The sequence below is a fragment of the Netta rufina genome, assembly GCF_964035555.1.
Source record: "Netta rufina genome assembly, chromosome: 4".
Lineage (NCBI taxonomy): Eukaryota > Metazoa > Chordata > Aves > Anseriformes > Anatidae > Netta > Netta rufina.
The window spans coordinates 20,793,414-20,821,294 of record NC_140127.1 but is presented as its reverse complement, the minus strand read 5'-3'; the positions used below and the strand labels follow the sequence as shown (position 1 = coordinate 20,821,294).

Sequence of the window (27,881 nt, the reverse complement as noted above, 5' to 3'; positions counted from 1 at the left end):
TCACAGCGACCAGATCTGCTGGGCGAGGAGTGAGAGCAGAGCCAGGGCGAGCGCGCAGCTGCTCCGCTGGCGCAGCGGTGCCAGGGCGGCTGTGTTCCTGAGCATGCACTCCACCCTGTCCCAGGAGCCATTGTTTGGCAGCGGCTGTACTCCTGCGAGGTTGCACATGATGTTGTAGACATCCACGGACCTGATCGGAGGCGCTCGGTAGTTGGATCTGAAGTCTGCAGGGAAAGCAGGCGGAGAGAGGGGTTAATGGGCTCGGCCCCTGAAACGCGGGGCAAGGACTCTGCTGCCACGCCAAGGATTTACCCAGCAGGCTGGGATGCTCAGCGTAATTTGGAGTATAATTTGTAAGGTTATATTTGATAATTATAATCTATACAATTTGTGGCATGGCTCAGCAACCACATTTTAAATGCTTGCACTCATTATTTTTACTTCTAATCCAATTTGATTCCCAAACCGAAAACTACAATAAATAAATACACAAATACAGGAGCTACTTTGCTGTGTATACTGGTAGGTATAAAAGCCTGAAATAATGGTGTTTTGCACTCTTTTTTGCTTTCATTCCTGCCTGTTGCCATAGCCTAGGACTAGGACTAGGACTAACTTAATGGTTAAAGGGTCCAATGAAGGGGGAATGAGGGGCTTCGTGTCTGCCCGCCGGACAGGTGGGCGAGGTCTGCTGCAGTTTCAGCCTCCTCAAAGACAGGCCTCTGCATTAGTGAGTCCGAATCCATGAACAAAAGGAGAATTCATGTGTTTCAAAAAGAATTAAAAATTTAGGCCAGCCTTGGAAAATAGGCCAAAGGGATGGAGTTACTGTGCTGAGACATAGGAGAGAGGCTGACCGAATTGCTTCACCTCTCTCTGCCCTGTTTCTTCAGCTATGAAATAGAGACACAGATGGAAACCTTCACAGTGCCGACTAGGATGAGGAAATCCTGATATCTACTTATAATTTTGGGGTGCAATCTTTGAGTGCCACCCAGTCCTGATGTGCCAGGGGCTGCAGGGATGCTGGGGCAGGGGCCATGGTGCTGCAGGAGGAGTGGGATGCCCCGGGTGCCATGGTGGGTGCCAGGGCCGGGACACCCAGCTGGGGCAGCCCCACTTGTGCCCCTGGTGGGGACGGGGATGGTGGCATCGTACCTGGCCCGTACGCGAGGAAGATGCCTCTCATCTCCATGAGCTCATTGTCGTAGCCGTGCCAGCCGTTCTGCCAGGCCTCCCTCTTCCCCGTGCCGTTCTCCCAGAAGGGCAGCTTGTCCCTGCTCTGGGAAACAACAGCAGGGCACGTTAGTACCATGGCGTGCCACCCACTGCCACCACGTGCCACCACGTGCTGCACCACACCACGGGGTTAAAGCAAGGAGGTTCCTTCCAGGGAACTCAGTCCAAGATGCAACCTTTGCTCTCTTCCTTCCCCTGTCTCTGGCGTGGACAAGTTTTGTCTTCCTGCTTTAAGGAATTCATAAGGAATCATAATTCTTGTTTTTCTTTCCCCATATTACACTCCTAAGCCATACTTTTAATTTCCTTCCTTAGTCTCTCCTGCCGCATATTGATAGCTCCTGACAGACCAGCTGTAGCGGTGTCGTTTCCCGCCCCAGGGGAAGAAACGATCCTTAGGGTCCTCTCGAAATGCCGCACCAACCCACTCCATGAGTTCAGCTAGTCCCATGGGATGGCAGCCCAGGCGACACTCTGGATATCCCTAAAACTATAGTAGGAATCTCACTCACCAAGACAAGGAACATCAGTTGACAGTTCGTTAACCCCCTGGTGTTAATTTCTCCAGTGGTCACAGCAGGAGCTGCAGTTTCCTAAAGTCAGGCCTGGGCTTCCTGCTCCATCACAGGAGCACAGAAGATGCCCTGGCAGAGTCTCCTGCATCCCACCCTGGGGCAAATGGTGCCACTACCCCTGCCTAGAGCATCGAGTCATTTCTGAATGTGTTTCCCTCCTCTGTCAGAGAAGGACATTCCCATGCACAGGAGCACCGAGGATGGCAGTGATTATGGCTGCGAAGGGCAGCTCTTTTGTCTGGTCTCCACAGGAACCCCTGGAGTATCCCTTGTGTTTCTTCGTGTGTAATAGTCAGCAGATGTAGCAGATAATTGAACAATTTTAGCTGACAAATTAAATCTCTTTCCTTGTCTCCATCTATTTCCCTGACAGCGCTCAGAGCAAGGCAAGGAGAAAACAGACTTGTTTCCCTCGTCCTACCATAGCACCTCCGTACGTGGTGCTCTGCTTGGTGTGGTTCCAAAACACCTTTCCACATACATCCCCTTTGCCTCTCAAAAAAAAAAATAATTAGGCAAAGTGTGTTAAAAAGAAATGAATCAAACAGCTTATATCTATCAACTAGCCAACAGAGAGTTAAAACATCCCACGAGGGTGATAGCAAAGAGCTGAATATCCTCTCTGAAATGGCTTGGGCAGGAAGTATAATAGAAGGCTCAATTATTGCTTAAGAAATATGACAGGAAACTTTCATTTTCACATCCCATTCATGGATAATGAAAACGTACTGAGGATAAGTAAGATCTGACAGAATTAATGAGAGGACATTCTTGAAAATCAGAAACAATGGGAAGGAATGGGCTGAGAGACAGAAATAATTACCATAGCAGCAGTGTTTGCTGCACTGTTATTAAGGTTTGTCAGAGTTTCAATGATTTTTTAAAGAGCATTTTTTACAGAATATGTAAAAATGTTCTGTGTTGAATTTCATACTGTACAAAAGGATTTACTTATAGTTTTTTAAAAAAAAAAATCAGCAAAAATGTTTCCAATGTTTACTTTACTAGTCTGAACCTTAACTGTGGCTTTTAAATATGTATTCTAACCAGAGGTGTGGTGCTCATCCATCTGTACCCCAAAACAGTTGGGCTTTTTTAGATATGTATTTTTATTTAACTGTGGAAATCCCTGTCCTAAAGTCAGGTTAGTTAGTGAGAAATGTGGCAGTGTGGACCATCCTGAGCAAAGCCAGGTGAACAACACCTCTGAGGGTGGTGCAGGAAGATGCTCAGCTGAGTTCCCATGAACTGCAAGGCAATATGGCCTAATGACCATGCTGGGACATTAACAGATAAAGAACAGGACTCCTTGGCTCTGTCACCATGTTACTGACAATGTAACCTCTGAGCTGTGCTGGGATGCGATTGATGTCTGCAGTGTGGAGATGGTCAGCAGAGATACAAGTACAAAATAATGATGATGACAATAATAATGATAAGGGGTAATAATACATTGGTATGCAAATCTCTTAATATGCAAGTCTGATTGTCTGCCTAACAGGCTCTCAGAATTGCCATGTGTGCACTGGGTATCTCTGAGGAGTAAACCCACAACCTGACTCTCTTTGTGGCTGGAAGACCTGGGAGAAAAGGGGTGTTTTTAGAATAGAATCTGGTGGGTGGGAAGCCAGGCAGAAAGAAAAGTTGTAGAAGTACCACTGAATGGAGGGGACAGTAAGATCTTGAAATGGGAGCAATCATTTCACATGTGTCAAGAGCAGAACTGAGAGAGGATGGTAAATTGGCGGGGGAAGAGGAGTAAATCAACACGACCATAATGGAAAATACAAAATGTCCTTTTTAAGGAACCATCATATATTCTTAGCTTTGTCTAGCATCAGCATAGTTGTCATGTCTTTAGGATCTTTCAAGCACACAATATTTGATGTGAGCACTGCAGTCAGCACAAGTAAATGATGTAATATTTTGACTCAATGTCCAGCACAGAATTACATGTTCTTCTTCCTGCGTTCATGCATTGCACCTTTTCACATTAATGTCTTTTGTTTCTGTACTTTACCTCTGCTATGAACCATCCCTTCTCAGCAACAAGAGTTAGAGGAGAAACGAATTTTCCTTTTTTGTAGAAAAATCTCTCTGGAATATCCTGTATGTTATAAACATCCATGTGCTCCACGACTTTCAATTTTTGATATATCTGCAAAGAAAACAAATGTTAGGCCACCATATGGCTATACAGAGCATATGCACACCTATGGGTCTGTAGATACACATGAGTTTTTTAAATGTCTAATCCCCAGTTCATTTAATTCAGGACATTGCTAGTCCTAAAGTGATGGCTATGCAAAATCTCCTTATAAGTTTTTGGAGGTTCTGAAAAGTTGGGCCATAAGCAGATAGAAAAACTTAGGCATTATACACACTTATAATACATGCACTCACAAATGTATGCATGTAAGTATATAGACATACAGACACGGACCAGTGAAAACCAAACTAAAGGAGACCATAAGCTAAGTGGTGAAAAGAAGGGTGCTCAAACACATGAAGTGGACAGATGAGGAAAAGGGATATTCTCTTCTTCCCTCCGTGTGCTTGAGTGAACAATTAATACCACCTTGCCTTGGTTTCTTATACTTAACCTCTCTATCCCTATCAAAGGGATTGGTAGTGCTTACTTATCTGCTTTACAAGGATGCAGTGAGATTAATCAGTCAATGCCTGCAGCTTTGAAGGTGCACAATGCTGTGCTGGTGGCCTATTAATATTAATCATACCATCTGGAATACAATTACACAAATGTGGTTAAAGCCACAGTTATTCAGGAAAATATTTAAAATGCCTAAAGAAGATGTTCATGTGCCATAAAGAAGGCCGCTATTGGAGTCTCCAGAGCTTAAAACGCTCTTTGCTTATATACAAATAATCTTCAGGAAGAAAGAGCTCTTCAAAGACTGCAACAAGAATGAAAGGTTCTTCATTACCCTTTTAGTGAAGTCTGCCCTGCATATGTGATGCATTTGTACACATGCAATCTGCATTGTCTAGCTGGGGTGCTTCATGCATGCATCTATCCAACACTGAAACTCCCCGCCCTGTCTGTGGTCACCAGAAGGAAGGAATAAGGGTGGGATGGCAGGACTCAGCCCAATCCTCCCACTAGTGCATGGTCATTGTGTTTCATCAGTACTTCTGGTGCTTCAAAGTGGCATAACTCTTAAATCTGATACCGCTACATTCTGATACGATCTAATTCCTGAACGGGGCTTTCCAAAGTGAGTTAGAATAGTGGAGTCTGGCTCGTGGGAAAAAGAAAAATTAATTTTACTTAAAGTAGCAGCACTCCAGTAAGAAGTCCTAAAAAGAAATGAAGGAAGAAAATAAAACCATTATGTGAGACATTGCATTTTATTCTCCTTGGGGATATTAGGCTGGTTAACAAAAGAGAAGCATGTGCTTAAGGGCTTTGTCAGAAAAACAAAACAAAACAAAACATGTCAGTGTGAAGTGGCAATTTATACTTGTCCTTGTTCGATGGTCTTGCCTACAAAACTAGAGATCGATGAGTTAAGGCTGAGGAGGACATATATAAACTCTGTAATACCCTGCAGGAACTTTGAGGGATAGACTTACATGTACCTCTAAGACAACTGTCAGTCCTGGCACTAATTTAAAATGTTTGCGATATCCCAGCTGTACAATTACTAGAGAGCCTTTTTGAGTGCAATTGGCAAGTGTTCTCTTCAAAAAATCATATGTCCTATGATGTACTGGAATTAGCTAAAATATAATATAGAAAAAAAAAAATCACCTGGAGTGTGGACTGCCTGTTTTGTACATCCACTCATCTCTATTTTGAGGACAGCAAAAAAGACTTCTCAAGCACTGGTTTCTAGTTCAACTATAATTCACTAGTGTATTAGTTACAGATGTTGCATTTTCATTCTTTTCAAGTGGTTTCCATATTTCTTTCTGTATTGTTTTAATTTGCTCCTCAAAATCCTGCAGTTCTAGCCTTGGGCTTTTATAAGGGATTTAACCCAACATGCTTATTCATCACAATTCTTCAAAGGAGAACGTTGTAAAAATGGGCTTTTTTGGTAATTCTGGTCTAATTGAGTTAATTCCTCAAACTCTGTAGAAGCTTACTGGAATAAGAATGTCTGACCTCTTCCAGATCATTTAAGAATCCCAGCTAATGAGTCAATAAATTGACTAATATATATAACATTTCAAAAAAGGATTTTGAGCGAAAATCTTCTAGCTATTTATCAAAAGCACATAGTGGTGGGGGTTGAAAGCATGTATGTGTGCCAAATAATAGTGAAGGATTATGCTTTTGAGTTGTCTGGTGTGAATTCTCTTCAGTGATGCGATCAAAGTGTGGCTCCTGAGACGAACCTCAGACTGATTTCTGCACACATCTCTAAGAACAGAATTTAGACATTATGACCAAACAAAAGAAACAATTGTCATAAAACCCAAGAAAACATGAAACAAATCAATGCTGATAAGCTGTACTTACCTCTGTGTGCTTCTCTGGAACTGGCCAAAGGCTGACAACAGGACCCCGGTCCTTCATTTGAATGGTATCGCTCATATTGATGTAGTTCTTCAGCTCAATCACTTTGTCCGTCCACGAGATGTCTGTCATCCCGTGGTCAGAGAAGAGGAGGACGTTGACATCATTCTGAAGGCCCTTGCTCTGTGGAGTGAGTGGCAAATTTTAAGCCCCATTTGACCTCCTCTGATTTTAGTGGAAGGCCACCAGAAGTAGCGTGGCTGCAAATATCCTGCAGTGAGCTCAGCCACCACTTGTAACAACAGCTGTCCGCTCTCACTTGCTGCCCTGGGAGAGTCTCAGGTTAGCACCAAGGAGAGATTTGGCAAAATAGACCCAGTTCCCCACTAAGTAAGCAGATGATACATCCCAGCCCCACAAACTGGTTGTACCACTTGGTCTTGGGCAGGATTTTATCCAACTGTTTGTTATCTGTAGGTCAAAATGGTTGTGGAAGATCAACTTTGTCACAGTACCACCTGTGGCAAAGGCCTTCTCTCTTCCCCTCCCAAACACAGCCACTTGGCATTACAGCTCTTATGATTTAGTGAAGATAGAAATATATTTTCCTGCTGAAGCACATAGAAAACTCTAAGGTGTACTTATCCTTGTGAAAAGAGAGCAGAAATATTCACAGAATTGACATTTACCCGAAGGCTTGATATCGTCTCTTTCTCACCGCAAAATTGTTTACATAGCGTTTTTTAAAACAAAGTTTCACGTACAGAGTTCTGAGTGGTACTATAAAAACTACCATAAAAGTTAATTGCCTGATTCCACAAACCTTACAAAACAAGTAGTTTTGATTCATTCGCCTGCCATAAATTCCAGCCAGCAACACAAGTTATAAACAGAGCAACACATATATTGGTTTATGGCTTCCTGGGGCTATTGGGGTAATAATCCACTAGGAGGATTATAACGCCATCTCCGAGAATAAGAATCGGGGGAATGGTGTCTTAACTTCCACGTGATATCAATAGCCTCTCTTTCTGAGGAAATAAAAATTTACAGCCAATGCATCCAATTAACAGGCATTAAATAGGCTCTTCATAGTGCCACAAAAAGCAGTTTTTAGAACTTTTCAAACGCTGTGTTATGGTCTCAATTAATTACCATTTTTGAAAAGGTCTCTCTAAAAACTGTTGTAATGGCAAAGTTACTGGCACTTGGGGAAGAGACACACATCGTTTGGGGGCTCTGAGATGACAGGCGCACGGTGAACAGCAGATGCTGGTACTTTGATCACTACAGAACAGGTAGTGAGGATTGTAGCATATGGAAAACCAAAATCATAGAATCATGAAGGTTGGATAAGAATTCCAAGACCATCTGGTCCAACTGTCCCCCTACCACCAATATTACCCACTAAACCATGTCGCTAAGTACCACATCCAACCCAGCACCCAGGAGCTCGGTTTTCTGACATCACTGACCTTGATCTGGGTGATCATGTTGCTCAAGGCTTTGTCCACCTCCTTCAAGGCACTCTTCCGCTGCTCTGACGAGGGGCCGTAGTGGTGGCCTTCCACGTCGATGCGCTCGTAGTACACCGCGGCCATTTCAGCACTGCCGTTGCTGGAGGTTGGAGGGAAGGGAGAAAGAGGGGGAGAGGCTGAGGTACATGGGCCTAGGAGCCCTGACGTACAGGCCTAGGAGCCTTCCCCTCCCGGCTGGTGGAGTTACCAGTGCACTCTTCGCTAGGACTTAGAGCCCCCAAAAAAACAGAGGAACATTGTCTGCTTCCAGCCTCTGCTTTTCTACCTGCTGCTGACGACTGGGCTTCTTATTCCCACCCACACACATTGGAGGTGCCAGGTAGAGACTGTCATGTGTGAACACAGGCTGGCCTGGGAGCCCTCTGCTACGTCTTCAACTTAGGAAGATGGCTATTCATTTAATGACAAAGAAAGAGCCAGAAGAAATACTGAGTTCTTCTTCCACAGGTCAACCCCCTTATTAAAAGGATTGTGGGAGTTACAAGTAAAATCTGCTTTAATTAAGGTTTGGCACTTTTGGCTTTCTCCTGTGTGAAGCCTTCCAAACTACCCAGGTCAACTCAGGACAGGCTCTTCCATAACCCTGCAGAAACCAGTGTGCTATGAATTGGGATGAGATTTTAGATGGGGTTTTTATTTCATCTGACCAATGAACAGAGGAAAACCGGGGTAATCTTAGAGCTGAACAAGGTTAGTTGGTCACACATTTCTGCACTGAATGTCCTCAGCCCAATTAGTAAGGGTAGCACATACATCAGTGCTTAATTACATTTTCATGACCACTGTACAATTCACTGTAAACCTTCCTGAGAGCAGTTGTGTGGATAAAATCACAAATTCATGCTCATGAAGTTCAAACAGTCTTTTTCTACTGTACTTAATATGTGCTAGGGTGTGCCATCCATAAGATATGCCCTGATTCAGATCAAGATTCCTACAAAAAGATGTTTGTGTGGTGTTCTGAGAGGTCTGGCTTCTCTTACTAAAGGCTTGCCAGTAGTCTGGGGTAAGGAATGAGACAGAAGACAAGAATCAAAGGTGAGGAACTGGCTGAATGAAATTAGGACCTATCATTTTACTTGTGAGCTTGCTAAAGGCCGCTAAAGAGGTGTCCTGTAGGCAGCTGAAAGTCTCTGCCTTGGGAATTTCTCCACCGGTCACCGCAGAGCAGTGCTCCTTCTCACTCCGCAGGATTTTAAAACCATTGAAGTGAAGCAGCCTTTCCCTTCCCCTTCATTTCATTTTAATTGTTACTTTCCATCTCTATTAGGGAAAAATTAGTTTCTGAAATTTAACCCTGTAACTTCTGTGCTGCATAAACTCTCACTGAACCTATTGAAGCAGTTTTCTTCTGCTGCAGTGCCTGTGTTATTTCTCTGCTTAGACTGCTTTGTGTCTTCTCACCTGTAACTAGAAGATCATTTGATCCGGATAAAAATATTCATAATCATCATGCCTTTTCCCTCTTCCTCGCCCTGCTGCAGGCAGGGAGCTCAGTTCAGAGGAAAGGGAGCCAGGCAGAAATTCAAGAGGGGATGCTCTGCAAATTGAAATGGTTCAGGGACTGAGCCTCCCTGGGAGCCTCCCACAGGTCCAGTGCGATTTGTGGGGTTTGGGCTCTTCGGAAGGCTGTAGCTGAAGCTTACTGCAGACATCATGGTAACATGGATTTGCTCTCTTCCTGAAATTTCCAGCTTTAACTTCTTGTGAGCTGCCCTATTGACTTTCGTGTGTCCCTGCCCTTTTCACTGAAGGCCTCAGCAAGCAGCCTTGTGACTCCGGGTGAATTAGCTATTGAAACTTTTTCAATGGACTCCAGCTACCCAAAAGAGCAGCTTGAAGGGCTGGAGCTTTTAGCAGTTCGTGCTTTGCTTTTAATCGTGTTCACAGTTACAAAGCTGCAACCCTTCCTGAGCAGCCTTACGCATCTTCTTTCACAGAGACCCAGGCAGGAAGCTTCAGGCATATCCTGACCCATCCCCAGATGATACCCAACCAAAAATCTTTCTGTGGTAATTCTGTGTTTCTGCCAGAAATCAGGTCTGGTTTCTGTATTCAGTTTCCCATTCCCTTCTTTATTCACTGAATTACAACTTCTGCAGAAGTTCCACAAAAGCTTCCTATGGCACATGCCATATGAGCATATGAGCTCCTCATGTCACATGCAGATAACCTTAAAATGTAAGCTAAATCATTTCAGGATCAAACATCTCACATGAGACAGCTTCTCTCAAAGCCCCATGCTGTAAACGACACTGTGATTTGTGAGCATCTGTGCAGCAGGACCCGGAGTGCAACTGGGAGCCATGTCCCCAACAGCTCCGTCATCATTTTGGAGACAAGCAACACTCAGCATCCGAATACGAGACTTTTTGGATTAAACTGGATAAATGATGGAACCAAAAAGGTTTTAAAAGAGGAAGCTGATTTATAGCAAAGATAAGGCATAGGCTATGCATGTGGTGGTGTAGTTTCAACAAACCTAATCTTCCCTGATTTTACAAGCTATTGGGAACTCTCCCTTTGTTAATGTTTGGATGAGAGATGGTGCAGCTGGAAAGCTGGATACAGAGCACGCTGTTTTTCTAGGAGACATCAGAGAAATATATTCCCATAATACTCATATTTGCACAGAATTAAAGCCTGCTCCAAAAGCGCTGTACCTAAGATGTTCTACAATGCAGAAGGAGCCAAAACATTGGTCTTGTAAACAGGGGGCTGGAGTTGAATTTTCAAATTTCCTAATTCCTAAGAGCACTCTCTGCATTTCAAAGTCTGCTATTGCAGGTCAGTGAGAAGATTCTCACAGCTTGATATTGAAGTTTTTTGAAACAGCAAGGAAAAAAAAAACAAAAATCAGCTGGGATGTCTCCTCTGTGTTGTGATCTACACATGAAAAAAGGAACACAAATTTCCCTCTAATCTTAATATAACTGCCTGTTCCTCTATATGAGCGTGTTTCTTTGACAGTATTATGAACCAGTTTTGGACTCCATCATCCTGTGTGGGAGCCAATCCTGAAAACTGTCCTACAGCAAGGCTGATAGTAAAACCAAATATTTACCCTTGGGGAAGGAAACACCACACTGCCGAGTTTTAATGACGTACCGGAAAGACTCGAGAGCGTCACTGATAGCATCTGCAAAGTTTTTGTCTGTTGGGACACTGAAGTATTCACGGCAATAGCTTGGTCTGACTCCAAGGATTTCGACCTCACAACCTACAAATGAAAAATGTGCTAAGTTTTGCACTTTCATTACAGACCCCACGGTGTGGGGTCCAAGTTCACAGTAAATTCCCTGTGACATGACTTACCTTACACCTTCCGTGCTGGAAACTTTGTGGTTGGGAATGGGAAAGGGGCGAGGGGCATTTTGGATGAGTGCTTTTAGCAAAACGAACATTGGATCCTTTTATTTCCCTCTTTAAAAGGAGGTCTGTGTGTGACCTTCCCAGGACAAAGCTCCGATGGCCTCATGACAGACCCTTTCCACCTAAATCACTTGGTTGTTTTGATCTTAACTACTGTGGCCACGTATCCTCACTCCCAGACTTCCAGCATAATAGATTTAGATATTGTTCCCTCAAAGTTCAGCAAATACTTTCCACTTAGACACACTGTATCTTACATCATAATATCCTCTATAAACTCTATTTTATTATGTGATTCTGGCTCTCCACTATTAAATCTGTTTCCCAGGAGGTCTTGTTAAAACAGTATAAACCAATTACCTCTCTTGGTAACTTGCAGCCTTCCTTGCAAAATACAGTCCAGAAATTTGTGGCAACAAATCCTACAGGAGAACATGGCCCTGAACACACAAAAACTTGTTTTTGTGGTTTTCTGCCCTTTTGCTCTCTGGTTACTGTGTGCTGCTGAATAGCATTAATATTTAAAAGAACAGTGCTTTCACAAACACTGGATTCATGCAAATTATCTTTAGAGAACCCCAGAGTCCTCCCATCACAGCTATGCATTTTCTGCTGTGTTGCTGGGGCACAAGGAGAAAAAGAGATCTTTTGGAAAATGGACTCTATACAGCAATACAGTCAGGTCAAAAAGGCAATTCTAAGCAGTACCCTGGATCTGCCTAGATTTGGGTCATTTTGCTTTTGCCTCTCCTTTGGGCTGGAAGAGAGGGGCATTATGGACCGTCAGAAGCTGACATGGCTTGAGAAGAACTAGGGTTGCATAGGAGGTGTAAGTCCAGAGGGGGCACTAGGGCAAGCAGAGCTACTTTCAGAGGTGTTTTGCAGTGGTTTAATCACTGGCACACTCAGTAAAGAGAATTTGCCTGTGTCATGCATTTCAGCCCATGTGAGCTCATACTGCTGAGATGCAATACTGGGATACAGGGAAAAGCAAACATCTTGCAAAATAAGCTGACCAAGAGACTTGGCATTGCAGCGGGAATTGCAGTAGGCAATTACGAATAATGCAGTACTGCAACAGATGAAATATCATGAAATACCATGCTTTTGGCTTTGTCCAATTTAGGATACTATGTATCTCCTATTTGCTCTATTTAGGCCAAGATCTGCTGAAAACAGGCCTTCAGTAACTGCACAGCCTACTTTTGGGAATCTGATGCTTATGAATCAGCTGACAAGCTTGAACACAGACACCCAATTTACATGCTGAAATGATAGGTGACCCATTTCTAAAGGAGTTAACTCTAGCCCAGTTTCTTCTGCTGCAGTGGCCATTACAACCTTTCACCATATAAATTCACACATCTTCAGCTCTGGCTGAGCACATGCCTATTAGCAGGTCCATGCAATGTGGTCTCACACCCATATGACATTTGCCTGGCTGGGATTTTGATCAATGAAATTCCTGCAATCAGTAGCATAAGACACAGTTGCTCAAATGCACTCTTGTGCTTGATGTCCTGGGTGCTACCAGCAGCAAAACTCGAGTTTTTAGGCTTCTTCAAGGCTGGAGACAATGCAGCACTCCTCTGTGGGTTTAAATGGTATTTCAGGACAAAACTGGAACTTCATGGCCAAATTGTCCTCTGACACTTGAGTTTGGGAAAAGACTGGCTACAAAGCCATCTTGTGGTAAGGACGCATTTGGAAACACAAGGCCAGTCATGGCTAAATTGAGAAATGACGCCTAGCAGTTTAGTTTGGGTGGATAACTGCTCATAACCAATGACTAATATAATGACTTTGCCTCTTTTTTCTCTTCAGATGCTGACATCAGATTATAATTTTCTCAGATACCATTCCTCAGAGTTACTCACAAAACAATTTTCATTGGCAGCATCAACCTCTTGGGGATCTGAGATATTTTTGATATCTCTATCTTTGCTATTTCTAGATTGTCAAGGGATAAGCATGAAATAAAAGACTACAAAAGCAGCAACAATTAGAAACAGTTTTTGGCCACTAAGCATTGGTCTTCAAGCATGCAGTTCATTGACAGCAACATTAAAAATTCAGGCTGCCTAGATTAGACATCAAGAACTTGCATGTTGTTTTTTGTTTGTTTGTTTTTGTTGTTGTTTTGGATTTTTTTTTGTTGTTTGTTTTTTGTTTCTGTGTGTGTTTCTTTCTTTCTTTCTTTGTTTCTCCCTGTAGTGAGCAGGACTTAAGATTGGATTTTCAATGTTCAGGCTTGTTAAAATTCCAAAATACCGGCCTGGAAGACCCTGTAGTAAATTATATTTTGTGCTGGTGGAGGCCAGGACAGCTGGTAAATTTTCTCATTTAAATATAATGGGAAAAGATATTTGAAAGGATTTGGAGCCAGACAAAGGGAATGTTAAGTTTTTTCGTGGTACAAATAGATGAGTTGTGTTGCTGAGATTTAATGTTAAATACCTTTCTGCACAGTTTTATATGACACTAAACCTTTATTTAAAAACCGTAACTTCTGGAGCTGGAATAAGGAGTTCTTTCGCAGTGATATATATATTCTTCTTTATCTATCTGACATGGAGACTTGAACCTCTGCCAGCTTTAAATTGCATTTCTAAACATTGATTTAACAGTTGGACACTCCATGTCATAACAAAAAGGTCTGAAAACTTTCCAGACTAGCTACATGGTCTGGAAAATGTTGTGTTTAAATGGCAAAAGGTTGGGTTTGGAGGCTTTTTTCCCTTTTCTCTCATTTCAGTATTTAGAAGAGATGTCACTGCACTTCAGCTGAAGCTGTTGCATATGCTGTTGAAAAATGAGAGTATTTGAGGGTATGGGGTTACATCACCCTCCAGGCTGAGCGCTCTAAAGCTTTGACTTTTGTGGTACCACCAGGAGGCTCTTGCACTCCTCTGGGGCTTCACCATCTGCTGGGGTGGCAATGCTTCCGACAGGAGACCTGGGTGTGAGACCATGTGTTGCACCTCCGATATGGCATTAGCTATTGTGTTTTACAAAGCTATCAAATATTCAGAGGATATATAACTTTTTCCCCCAGGAATGCCTTGAAAGCAGAAAATGCCAGATAAACCCACTGTGTTCATCTCTAAAGTGAGGCCGTGCTGCCATGAATAAGGCAGGAAAATGCCCCTGCAAGCCAAGTGCTTACCACGAGAGCTCTCAGCACAAGCAGTGGCTGGGACACCCAGCATGGTGGTAAATTTTTCTCCTCCGCTCCTGGGGCTAGGAAAGCCCAGCTGAATTCTGCCCACACATGGGCTTTGCTGTGTCTGTGCTGGGCTCACAGATACAGCTGTGATGGCAGGGTATTTACACCCAGCGCCCCTTCTGCTTTGTGTCCCTCTGCGCTGGGGCTTAGATTTTCTAGACTTTGTGCTGGGGATCACTTTCCCAGTCAAATGCCTTTTTAAGAATTAAAGCTTTAAAGTAATAAATCTAGAATTTTTAGAAGGGATTCCATGCTTACTATGGAATTAGAAAATGCCTCAAAAATCATATGGGGAAATTTTAATAAATAAATACTATTGCATTTGAAGTGACTTCTTTGTACTCCTGTTACATCTGGACCCCACTGCTCAAAAGGTAACAGGTAGGAGCTTGGTAAACTCTAAGGGCATTTAACAGAGAGGGATCCTGCTCTTTTGGTTTTGGTAGCCCTCTGTAGACTGTTACACCTACTCAGTACATAATTATATCTACTCAGTGCAGTTATTTCAATAGTTAAAAATGTCTGTAGTCTGTAGAAACAGGTCTTCTCATAAATTTTTAGAAGAACATTCTTTTATAATTTCTATTTCCAACTATTTGCATTGCTGTTAAGTCACTTGAGTAACCCAATAAAATTAAGCTTTTTTATTTTTTATTTTTTATTTTTTTTGGGGTATTCCAAAATACTATATCTAGTTTGCACCTGCAGTCCAGTATTGTAAGGCAATATTGCCACCCTTAGATCTTCTTGCTTGCTTTTCAACCTTTTCCATCTTGGTTTGCTCTTCCTTCTGTTTCCTGAGAACTGTGGCTTTTCTCCTGGGACACCATCAGCTGTGTTGCATGGGGAGAGCGTGACCAGGCACCCGTGCGTTGGGATGAAGGAGACAGGCTGGCTGGGAGCCCACGGAGTGACTCAGCTCTCATTGCCCTGCCTTGTCTCTGGCTGTATTCAGTACAGCTCTTCTAACATATGGTCCTCCAGTCTGCAGTTGAACAAGTCAACATTTGCCTACTGCTTAAGTTGCATTGTTAGAAGGTCAAGAAGCAAAGAAGGTGGATAACTTGCATGGGACTTGGTCTGGCTGCACAGCTGGAACATTTATTTCCACATGGTTCCCTCAGTGGACAGCCTAAGGACATACTCATATTTTTAAAAAGACTCATTATGTTATACCCCTAGGGATTTCAGTACTCCAATACCCAACCAAGCAGGAATGGCAAGGCCAAGTCCCTCCCTTGAGATGAATGGCTCAAACCTAGAGCAGCTGTGACCTCTGGTGAGTTAATGATGAAGGAAGACAACAGTGCTCACTGCAGGTCACCAAAAGATGCATAGCTTTCAGCTGGATTTTGTTGCCCCACAATTAAAATAGATTGCTTTCATTTCCCAGCTACTGCTTTCCTGGTTAAAAACAAACAAACACTGGGGGAGGATGGTTATTGTTTGACTTTGATCAGCGACATAGTCTACTGCATTGCTCTGTGAACCCTTTGGCACAGCAGAGGCTAGAGGTAGGCAGGAGGAAGGAGCACTCAGTGGAGGAGGAGATGCTCCGCAAGCCAACACTGTCCCTGAAGGTAATGTCTGGTGGAACATTACCCCCAGTGACACTTGAGTGTTTTCCTTCCTCAGCATATGCAAACTGCCATGACCTATGAAAAGAGAATTCATTTCCTTAAGTGATTTGTAATATACTTGTAATTCTTGTCTGTATTTCAGAACTGTAGCGTGTGAAAAAGGCATCCTCTGGAGTATGGGGTGCTTAGACGTAAAGATGCACCATTGAAAAGTAGTAATTTTTGTCATACTGACCTGGCCAGTAGTACATGAAAACGTTCTTTTTTTCTTTCGTCATTGTGACCCACAAAGGCTCTGATCCATTCCACCAGAGAGGCAGCAGGCTTTCTTTGTTCACGCCAATATCGAAAGATACATTCATCTTTGGGTCCCACATGTAGTTTCCAATCATCTGATGGACCTCACAGTGGCGACCTTCAGGGAGAGAGAAAAAAAAAAAAAGAGCACGATCTGATTTGTGTTCTCCAGCAGAAGGATACCACCAGCAACACCAGTGCTGCCACTTGCTTAAGAGCACTGAGCAAATCAGCTGAAAAGATGTGAATTGAACTGAGGAACCCCTTACAGTGCAACTAATATGGTTTTCTTGACTCGACTACCTTTCACTGAGGTCCTCTAGGTAGCAGTCCATGTCCCCCAGATTGGCCATCTAAAAGCTAGTTTCAGAAGCTGTGTTCCCTTCCCAGCCAATAAAGACACACCTCCTGAAAGCAATTCATGCCATCCCAAGACAGGCATCTAAGGTATCCGGGAGGAGTTCTTCTCTGGAGGAGCATATTGCTCTCTATTAACTGCACAGAGAGATGGGGTAATTAGCTCATCCTGAGACAGACAATTTTCAGAGGCCTGAAGCCAGAAGAGACGGATCTGATGGATCCGTGGCCCACACAACACGCTGTGCACAGTCCACATGAACAGGCTGCCATGGTGCCACACCAACAGGCTGCCGTGGTGCCACACGTGTGGCTGGTGTCTGGCTCCTTCTCCGCTTGCAATGTCTGCCAAATCCGAGGCTATTTTTAAGGCAGCCACCCACGCTCAGCCCCTGAGGGCTGCAGGAAGCAGTCTGCAAACAGGAAGGGATAAAAGCACAGTCTGGAAACACAGAATGGATTTTGGGAAACTTGCATTTCCCCTCTCCTTCACCTAACACTTAGCGCACGCTGCACAGTGCAGACACTTTAAAAAATAAATAAATAAAAATTTGTAGCAGCACTCAGAACAGGGTCAAAATAATAAAAAGCAAGGTCACTGGCCTTCAAGCGGCCTAAAAGCTCAGCAGCTTGCAGGGCATAGCTGGGTTAAGCTGCCCTCTCCATCCTTTGCCAGGCCCTGTGCTCCTGGCATATTCCTTAGGTACAAGCCACAGGCACGCAGGATATTGGGCCAGAAGGTCCAAAGGTGTGACCAGGCTGAGGCTTGCCCTAACTATCTGTTGGAAGGATTCCTCTCTCCTCTTTGAAAAAAAATCCATGGGCCACACTGGTTTTCCACATACAAGCTAGAGAGATGTTTTGTTGTCATTGGCAGAAGAGAAGATACAGTATTTCAAGAGTTAACCTGCAGTTGAGTTAATAAAAATGGGAAAAGAAACGTTGCAGATTAAGTTGTACTGGAAGTTCACGATTTCCTCGTCTTAAAAAGCAGCGGCTGATGTACGTGTGAGACACTGTCATCGTTACCCAGTGAGTCATGATATTGCAGGCATCCGGATAACAGACTTTGATTACTGTGAGAACAAGTGTGGTGAGCAGAACTGAAATAACCTCAGGATGCTTGTTTTAAAAAGGCTTCGTTTTGAGCAGAGGACTCCATATATTTTGTGTACATGTGACCTTGACAAGGATTTTGAAAATCTCCTTCCCTACTACGAAGTATTTCAATTATGCAGAACATTTCCTCCTCCCCAGAGGAGCAGTCCCGGTTTGTAGCAGTCGCTATACGCTTTATTAAAACAAACAGGCTTAATTTAAGAAAACTGGTGGACTGGAGGGGAAGTAATCTGTCCTCCTTAGTCTGCCAAGAGCTTTCTTCATTATAAGTCTAAAAAGAGCTAGTAGGAGGCCTCTGTAGTGCATCAAAAATGCAACCTTCCTACTTAGATGACAACCCTGTCTCTTCAGGTCCTTGAAATCCGTGTACTCCCGAACATATATCAACCTGCTAAACTGCAGGGCAGGCAACTACTGCCAGCCTGGGAGACCTGCAGGTCAGTGCTGAAGCTGTTAGGTCACATATCTCCATTTGATGTACAGTGCAGTTTTCATATAAAAGCAATAAGCTCCAGCTGCTTCTGATGTCAACTCCCTGTAGGATTTATGGACTCCTGTCAGTTTGCTCACCTCTTTAAGGAACAGAGCAGAGATTGTTCTTTGTAGTGTTATTGGGAAGTTTAAGTATGTGTGTGTAATAATACAGAGGACAGTAGTCTTCTGATCACCACGTTAGACAAGTCTGTTCTTCTATAGACTCCAACCCTTTTTATATTGAAAAGGAAGCCTACAAGTCCATAAAGCATCAATTTTCATTGTAGACATCACTTTAAGAGAAATGTGATTCAGTTGCTATTTTGTAAAAATCTGCCCTTCTATATGCTGATAGTTGTGCTTGTGGAGAAACCCTACAGCAATAAGCAATCATGATATGCACACAGCACAGAGCGTAGAAAGATTCCAACTGACCGTAGCTTAATGTAAGAGAAGGTATATATATTTTTCAAGTTCACAGGGCCAGCAGGGAACATCAGATGAGCAGATGTGACCATATAATGCTACCTAAAGCCATTGACCTCTGCTTGCCTGAAGCCTGTGTCCCAGGAAGACCTTGGGCCTCCTTGGAACACATCAATAACCATCAAATCAATCTCTTCCTTGGATTGTTCTTCCCAATATTTATCATCTGTAAGCACTGTTGAGAAAGTATGCCTAATTTGATTTTTGTCCTATGTTACTAATCTTCAGCCATGGCTTTTCCATGCCTTGCTCACTAGGTTAAAACCCCTGCAATAGCTGGCATTTCTCTCCCTGGAGACACCTATACACAGCATTAAGGTCACTTCTCAAACTTCTTTTGGGTCACCTGTGCAGCCTGAGTCCTTTGCAGCCTCTGTTGCATGTTATTTCCTCCAGCCTGAGAAGATGACTTCTGGTGATGTCCTTTTTATTGACTGTCAAAACACTAACATGATGTTAGACAGTCACCATAGCACAATGAATTTATTATTACTTCCATTATGGCGACTTTCCTCTATAATCAAACATTAACTTTGGAGTTTCAAAACTAGAAACAGGGAAAAACGCAAATGCAGTAAAACTAAAAAATAAAAAAATCCCCTCCTCAAGCAACAGAGAAAAACAAAGAGGGTATAGTTCCCAGGAGTACGATAACTGCTGCATCCTTCTGGAACAGAGCCAGCAAAAGCATTTGCACATCTTTGTGCTGCATCTCACTTGCACACTACACTTTTTCCATCATTAGCTTTGTCTAAACCCCTTTCCTATGTCTCCAGGCAGTGTTGTCAGCATTCAAATGAATCTATGTAAAAAATAAAATAAAATAAAATAAAATTAAAAACAACAAGAATGACAACAACAAACAAATACAGCACAACATGCAACTGGTTGGCTGCCCAGAACAACAGCATAGCAAACACTGGTGTCTGTGCACCTTGCATCAACTGCAGGTGAGATTTGGAAAGCAGAGCATGTGCTCCTGTAGCATTTGCACACTTCTGAATGAGCTCTTCCTGATCTCAGTGCTCCACCTCTCAGCATGGTCCTTCACTGGCTGCAAGCACAGTGCGTGGGATCCCCAGTAGGTATGATAAGTCATACAGAGACCACCTGCATCTAAATCTGCCAGAGAAAATGCTCTTCTGAGATTTTCAGTGATCCTTTCTTTGGAAGAGAGGCAGCATGGGACAGATGTGTGAAGCTGTACCTGGTGCCCTGGGCAACAAAGCAGAGGTAACTCATCTCTGCACTGAGCCAACTAAATTTATCCGAGAACCCACAGTGTATATATTAGCTTGCACAGCAAAGGTACCATAATCTGTACCCAAGTGGTATCCAGCTAAAGACAAACCTAAGAACATACATGTACACGAATGTACTGTTTAATACCATATGCATTTTGTGTGGGTGCAATGAGGTCTTCCCTCCCATGTCCTACCACAATGTCCCCACCCCTTGGGAATTAGTAAGAGCTAGGAAGGGGATGAGGCAAGCGCAGGCTGCCATGGGGATATAGAGTCAGGGGTGGAGTTAAGTTCCTCCATGCAAACAGCTGTGCACAGGTACCATGAGCTGCTGCAGCACAGCAGAAGATAAGTCCCCAAGCTCCGTGCCAGGGGAGAAGTGAATGATGCCTCATAATGTCAGTTGGTGGCTAACCCTAAAATCACACCAATCCAGAGATGAGTGATTAGGAATTCAGTGCTTTTGGAAGTTGTCCTGGACAGGCAGGTCAGACTGCCCGGTATCTCACAGCGTTGCACAGAGACTAGAGATACCTGATGTGTCATTACTGCTCTCATGAAATGAACAGGCAAATGGGACCACACCACATGATCTGGTGGAGGAACTTGTCTGAGCAGGCCAGAGGAACACATTTAAGTTCTTCACTCCCTCACCACAAACAGAAGATAAAGAGGAAAAGACTTACAACTAGTCCTGTCAGGACTAGTCAACTTGGAAGGTTATTTTTTTCCTTACACACATCTGGGCCTCTACAGCGTGGCTGGACATGTGACATCCTTGAAGCATTATGGTTCCACCAACTTGTTGGGTTACTTGGATAGGTTTTAAAAGCCTGAGTAAGACATGCAGCTCCCCTTCTCCCCCTCTTCTCCTCCTCAATATGTCTTTCCTCCACTACTCTCTTGTTGCTGGAAGAGTCACCTAAATGCTGACCCAGACCTGCTCATTGATCAGATCCTCACTGTGCCTAGCTCTGTCTGCTTCAATTTATGCCTTGCCCTGCTCTTCCCCCACTGGGTCTCATTTGCCCAGCTTTGCATGGAAATGAGATCACAGGGAAAAAAAAGAAACCCTGGTTCAACCCAAACCCGGCCGGGAGAAGTCCAGGCAGACAGAAGAAGCCCTTGTCTGGATGAGTTTGCCGTACCATCTGCAGACCCCCAGGGAAAAAAGGTTCCCGAAGATGTGAACAAACTATATATGTTCCCAGAAGAGCTTGTTGGCAATGTCCTTGCAATCTGTTATGGCCTGCAGTACCAGACTGATCCAAAGCAGAAACACCTTACCCTACGTGAGGTGAGAATTTGCCACCCAATTAGGATCACAACAAAAAACACAGAAAAATCTGCTATACATAGATTATTTGTTTATTTATTTTGAAGGGGATTTTTTGAACTGTATCTCCTCTGCCTTAGCAGCCACAGCTCCAAGTGGTGCAAAGGAGCTGGCCAAAATAATGTGCAGAGTGGCAGTGTGCACCGCTAGGGAACGAACAAGCCTCTGGCAGTCCCCTCTTCATCAGTTTTCTGTACTTTTCATTTTGGGTAGAGAGTTACCTCGATATATGAATGTCCTCTTACCTCTGCTAATAGCTGGTAGCAGGCACAATATATGGGCGGTGAGGTTTTAGCTAGCATGCAAGTAAAAACCTCTGTGTTGCAATTTGCAGCACATGAGCTCGTCCTAGGGAAAACTTTCTGTTATTCATTTTGGAAGTGTTGATATTTTTTTTAGTTGGTAAAAAGCAGATACTTTTTTTTTTTTTTTTTGCAACATTTTGTGTATGTGTGAAAGAGAAAAATCTTGGCACTCACAGCCTTTCTGAGCAAACAATGCGAGATTAAGAACTTGAAAATGAAAAGCCCTCCCAGTTCCCAACCCTTCTGCAGCCTGCCCTTGCAGGGATAGTGCTCATTCTCTGCCAGCTAATACTATTACCACAGAATTCTTGACACTCTTTTTATTCCCAATGTGCAATTTTTGGAAATAGAAAGCCACCAAATCCAAGAAAAAGAAGAGACTATTGATTTAAGAATGGTGTGCCACCAATAGACTTCTCTCATCTCTGCTGCTGCTGGCATATGTGGTGGCTAAAAGAGGAACAAAGATCAGAAATCCAATTTCCTTGTCCCTCATGTTTCTCCTTGTGTCCTCCTGGCTTTTTTCTTGGCTTGGGCAGTGAAGTTGATATCATTTCATTTCATTGGTACTGATAATCAACTTCCCTGTTGTACTCCTACCCCTGCAATTTTTATGCCTCAGACAATATGCGGGCACTGCTTATGTAGTTACAAATAGATCCTCTGTATTGTTTTGTTTAGTACCTTACAACAGATTTGGTTTTAAAGAAAAAGTTTTAAAGAAAAAGAAGAATAAAACTAGTAACTACAAAAGTGAAATGCTCACGTTCCCCAGCACTATGGCAATGAGCACAGCGAGGCCTGTGGCGGGGTTGTGGCCAGGTTCATGCTTTGCTGGTGTTCACCACATCACCCACTGGCAGAGCTCAAAGGGCATGCTCCTAACGGGGGAAGTTAATAATTAAGCAGGGCAATCCCCATCATTCAGCTGCGATGCACAGCCGTGACCGTGCACTGTCTGGAGAGGTTCTGTGTGGGGCTTCCTGCATGGAGACCCAAGGTGCCGTGCTGTAAGACCAGCGAACAAGAACTGTACATATTTGCCATGGTGAGCAGTCCACGTGGCGTGCTGACAGCTCAGTGTACACCAGGATTTGCTGTGTTCAGGAGAAGATGGGAGCTGAGCGAAGCACAGCGATGGTGGGACAGTCCTGTAGTCCTGTGAAGGCCTTGTCCTGGTGCTCAGAGCTGAGATTCTCCCTGTTCCACGTCCTCCTCTGTCCCACAAGCTTCACGGGGCCTCCCTACCAAGACCAGGTCCTCCCTAAAGTGGTGTGTGGAGGCCCCAGGCTTGCTCCTCTTTGAGCTCTCCCCTCCCACCCACCTCCACTAGAAGGATCTCCCTCTGCTCCCTGTGGAGGCCAAGAGAAACACGGCCCCTGCACAGCCGCCCAAAGGCCTGCCAGGAAAGACTGCGTTTGTTGTTGGGATCTTGGAAAGCAAATCCTCCCCCCAGCTCCCTGCTCAGATGTGGTGCTGGTGTTTATGCTGGCTGGGCTCAGCACATCGCGCCTCCCAAACCAGGGGGGACTTCATGGGGCCTGCAGGGCTGGTATCCCCAGCAGGTCCCCGGGGCCTGTGGGTGCCTTTGAAGCTCCTCAGCATAAGCAGCTTTTCTCGAGAGATGGCATGCATGGCCCTGAGCAGTAATACCACTTGCAGCGGTTGCAGAGGGAGACCTCAGACTTTCCGTTTGCTTTGGCTTCAGACCGCCCTGCAGAAACACGCCAAGGCAGGGGAAGGGAAGCACTGAACACTCCCAGTGGGATAAAATCCTGGGGTGGCTTGTGATCTTAATTCCTTTCTTTGCAAAACAAACAACACATGATGTGGCTAAGTGAGCCTTTCGGGTTAGACGTATCTGGATTTCTTCTCCCCTCGGCTGCCAAAACCACATCTAGCCTCACAAAGCTCCCTCCAACACATCAGTAACAGCTTTTACCTATCTCACCATTTTATGCAACGCCTTTCTTCCAAGTGCCTTTCTTTGCTAACACAATCCTGCCCCTCCCAGGGGAGTCCCTTACATACGCATGGATTTAAGGCCATACAAGCACCAAATCTGTCTTTTGGTTTACTCGACAATCTTATTTCAGGGTGCCATTGAACTTTTAGAAAGAGCTCAGGCATTTAAAGAGCTTTTGGCAAGCTAATAAAATGTGCCTTGAAAAAGACTTTACCTTAAAGCATCAGTTTTTCTTCTATAGTATTTTCTATTCACAGCTTTGTTCACTGATCTGAAGGCTATTTGCCCAGAAGCAGGGATGTCTCTGTTGCCAGAGTGTTTTCCTGTTGTGCTTGTTTCTCATCTGGAATCACAGATCTCTGTGATATTAGGGGAAAAACCATCAAGTCCACAACTTCAGTATCATAAATGGAGAGCATTGAGTTAGGGCATGAGGTAGGATCCAGCCTAGCAGCTCATCTCCCTAGGAAACAACCCAGCTACTCGAGAACCAGTCTTTGCACCACTGTGGAAGCCAAAACTAAGGAAAATGGCATAAGTGAAGTTGTTACAGGAGATTGCTTTTCAAAGTGTGGGGCACTAAGTCATAAAATAACTTGTCAGACTGGGTGTCAGAGAGATTGCTTTGCTCCAGCAGTAACCTGGGTATTGCTTGGTGCTGTCCTAGCCATTGGTGTTGGTCTTCTTTCTGTGCTCTGCTTTTCTTTCTCGTAATTGCTGAGGAGGCAGAGGAAGGACAAAGATCTCCTGGCTGGCCTTGGACTTCCTGCATCACTCCAGGAAGCCTCAGAAAACACCTGCTTGGAGGTTAACAGCAGCAGAAGAATTAAAGAGACCTAACTTATTACAGTGAGGATTAACACTGAATGCTACTGTCTTTGAATGACTCAAGGCTGAGGATTAGCAGTACAGGTTTCCTTCTGTTAACTCTTAATATATAACGAGCAGTCCCGCCCCTGGCAGGGCTCTGTGGCTTAATTCCACTTCACAGCTGAAATCTCTGGCTTTATCCCTGGTGATTGTCCTCCTACATCCACCATTCCCTGAATCCACCGCTTTGGGCAACTCATAACCCTCCTGGTTTCACTACCACAGGTTTCAAACCAGCCACAGAGAGTTCTGCACTCATCCAGCATCCCCATGCAGCACTGCGTGACCCTGGAAAGATGTCTCCCTCTCCAAGTTTCCTTTCCCAACATTTATCCATCTTGTTCTACCTAGACTGTCAGCATTGTATTACCTATGTTGGGTGCTCTTTCTCCCACTGCACCTGTGCTTCACTTAGCAAATATTGTCAGCAAAATGGGGTGTGCTTCACATCAGTGGTTAGTTGTTTTTAGATCTGTGCCTCTTTGTCATCAGTTATGGTTGCATCTCTTGGTTATCCCTTTGAAACGCTCAGTAAACTCTTGCTATTTCTTGTGAATATTAAACTCAATCAGGTTGCCCTCTTGGAAACATCAGCAGAGTCTAATGTAATGACTACATGATCCTGCAGACAGTCAGACAGCTGCACTGCGTGCTGGTGCTTGCTTGTTGCCTATTACAGATGAAATCTGCCTCTGGGCAGGGCTGGCAGGGGCAGTTTGGCACTTTCAGTGAGATGTGATGGGCAGAGGCTGCAGCTCTGGGCAGAAGGAGGAGGAAGGAGAGGAGGTCTGAGGGAACCAACTCATCCTGATGGTGGTGGTAAGCAAAGAGCAGAGCCCATGTCCTTATCCAAAGCCACCAAGGGAGGACATCCCCCATAACAACTAAGGCCCTTGTGGCACTAAGAGACAGCCGTCAGCGTGCCTGATTGGATACAGTTCCTCAAGAGCTTGTGAATGAGCAGGGAATGAAGGGATGGGAGGGCTTATCCTGCTGTGAGATACAGCGACCAAATCAGAGGCAGGAATGTGCAGAAGGGGCTAGATGTTTCTTGAGCTAATTTATCTGAATAAAAGCCAATACACTATGAAAGCACTCTTAGAGATGCAAGATACGACAATCTGGAGGTCAAAAGTGAGTCTCTTAACAGCTTGTGATACAGCAGTTTAGGACAAGACACAAAGAATAGTCTGTCCTTGTAGCCCCTGATTTCCCAGAACAAACTGGTAACATTTAAGTCCTGCACATCCCAGTTCCTAAGGGAGGCAAACTGAGTTACAGGCACAACACAGCAGAGGTGCACGAACTGTGGTGTCCGATGTGGGGTCAAATCGATCACACACAGCCTAAGCACGCAGCTTCACAGCCACCAACACCAACCTGCCTCCTGCCCCAGCCCCACCACCACCCCAAATGCAACATCTCCTCCTGCAGACCCTGTACCATAGTGTTGGGGTGGACAGGTCACTGCCAGGACACAGCCACAGAGTACACCTACACCCCAAGGGCTCAGGTGCAGCCTCAGATCTTCCTTTGGGCTTGTTTGGTGCCCAAACCTAGCCCTCGATTTCTTCCTGACCTGTTTAACACCGCTGTGGCCCATGCAATATAAAGGTTAATTATTATTTGCAGCTCATTTGTACTTGCAACAGAGATCCTTGTCACGAAGGCCAGGAGACTTATGAAATGGTTTTGTCTCTCAGATTGTCTCATTGCTTCTGGCTAGAAACTCCAGTACCCTGAAAATGTGAGAAGCCTACAAGTCACGTTTCATCACCTAAACCAGGTCTCCTTCCTGAGCACTAAACGGGATGTTTTCAAAACTCTTCAGAGAGCTGCTGATGGGCTTCACTCTGCACATATGCACCCAACAGGTGTGATGATTAATCACGGTAAAGGGAGAAAGCAGTCCCTCCCTGTGCTCTTCAACAGCTTCACCCAAAGGCTTTTCACAATATGAAGTGTTCAGCTGGTGTGCCTGCATACATCTGCAGGAAAAGGCCCACAGTGGAGAAACACCTCTGTTTGCTGTAGTGAAATCTGTCCTGCATTCGTGCTTTTCCACTGCCATGAAAAAAAACCTGGCAGCTTTCTATTTTATTTATTTATTTATTTGGGAGATGAAATGAGCATCAAAAAGGCATTCCTCTCTCAAGATAGAGAGGGAAGGGTTAAGTGGTTTCAAAACAAGCTGGGCACAACTGATGTCAGATTTTGTCTTACAATGGCATCTCTCTGCCTTCCCAGCAAGCAGTATATGAACTGCTGGGCTTTGTATTGTTCTGTGGACAGCAGAAGACGCCACGTATCGAGGAGAGAGCAGCTTTTCTCACTGTTCACAGTCAGCTCTAAGGTCTTGTTTGTTAAATAACTATGGAGGAAAAATCCCATCTGAAACTCCAGAAAAAATTCCCTTTCTTTCTGTGCTTGAGTTTTGTCTCCAGGCTGCCTTTATCTGATACAAACAGCAAATCTGTACTCTGCACCTTCCTAGTACCACAGTAATTATGTATGGCCCCAGTCAGGTTAGAAGGAAATCAGCATAGTAAAAGTTACGTCTCTTCTCCCACTTTTCTGAAAACTTCTCCCAGGCATTCAGAAATAGAGAGACAGTAGAGGAACAAAAACAACAATTCCTAAGGGCTTTCTATTTTTATTTTTATTTTTCTCTAGATTACAGTTACAAGAACTTTGGGCAAAGTTAGAGCAGGGACCTGTGGCAGCAGAAAGTCAGCAGAGCACAAGTGGAAACGTGATGCTGAACTTTCTAAAACAGACCTGCTGGCTGAAAATCCATCTTGTCTTAGCCCCCCTCAGCCTGCATACCTTTCTGCTAACTGAAAGCTCTCTGAACAGGCTCCGTGCTCACTGTCTGTACGTTTCCCACACATTTCTGTGCTCTGAGTGCAGCGGGCAAGGCAGGGAGCCGGCAGCACTGCAGTGGAGCAAAACCAGCTCCGTGCAGCGTCTCCAAGTCAAGGACGGGTCTGCTTGTCCTTTCATCTAGGCAAGCAGTACCAAGCTGCAATAGTTTTAAACCCCAAGCTAAAAGCACGAGCAGAGTTACTTTTACAGCTTCTCCGCAGGAAAGGTATGAGAGAAGTGCCCTCCACCCCGACGCAGGACGCTGGCAGCCCTGCCGAGCATCACAGCGAGGAAACGCGAGTGCTCACCTGTCATCAGCGTGTAATAGTTAGGGTAGGAGAGGCTGGGGAAATCTGGGGTCATGTAATCCACCTTCACCCCCATGCTGACGATGTTCCGAAAGCCCGGCAGAGCCTCCAGCTCCTTGTCGTCGATGTAGTCGAAGCGAAAGCCGTCGAGCAGAAACACCAGCAGCTTGCGGCGGGCAGCAGCGATGGAGAGGAGGGCGAGGAAGGCGAGGACCACGGCGAGGACCCTGCGGCTCCCCAT

The 27,881-nt window shown here is 44.5% G+C and overlaps 1 protein-coding gene across 1 annotated transcript; it reads right to left on the bottom strand.

Moving 5' to 3' along the window:
- Positions 1–27,881, bottom strand: ENPP6 (ectonucleotide pyrophosphatase/phosphodiesterase 6; the record flags this gene model as incomplete). Its single annotated transcript, XM_084285759.1, has 8 exons — positions 1–224; positions 1,159–1,282; positions 3,835–3,972; positions 6,301–6,480; positions 7,773–7,914; positions 10,944–11,055; positions 16,249–16,428; positions 27,641–27,881. The coding sequence occupies 8 exons, from the start codon at positions 27,879–27,881 to the stop codon at positions 1–3; spliced, it is 1,341 nt and encodes a 446-aa protein (XP_084141885.1).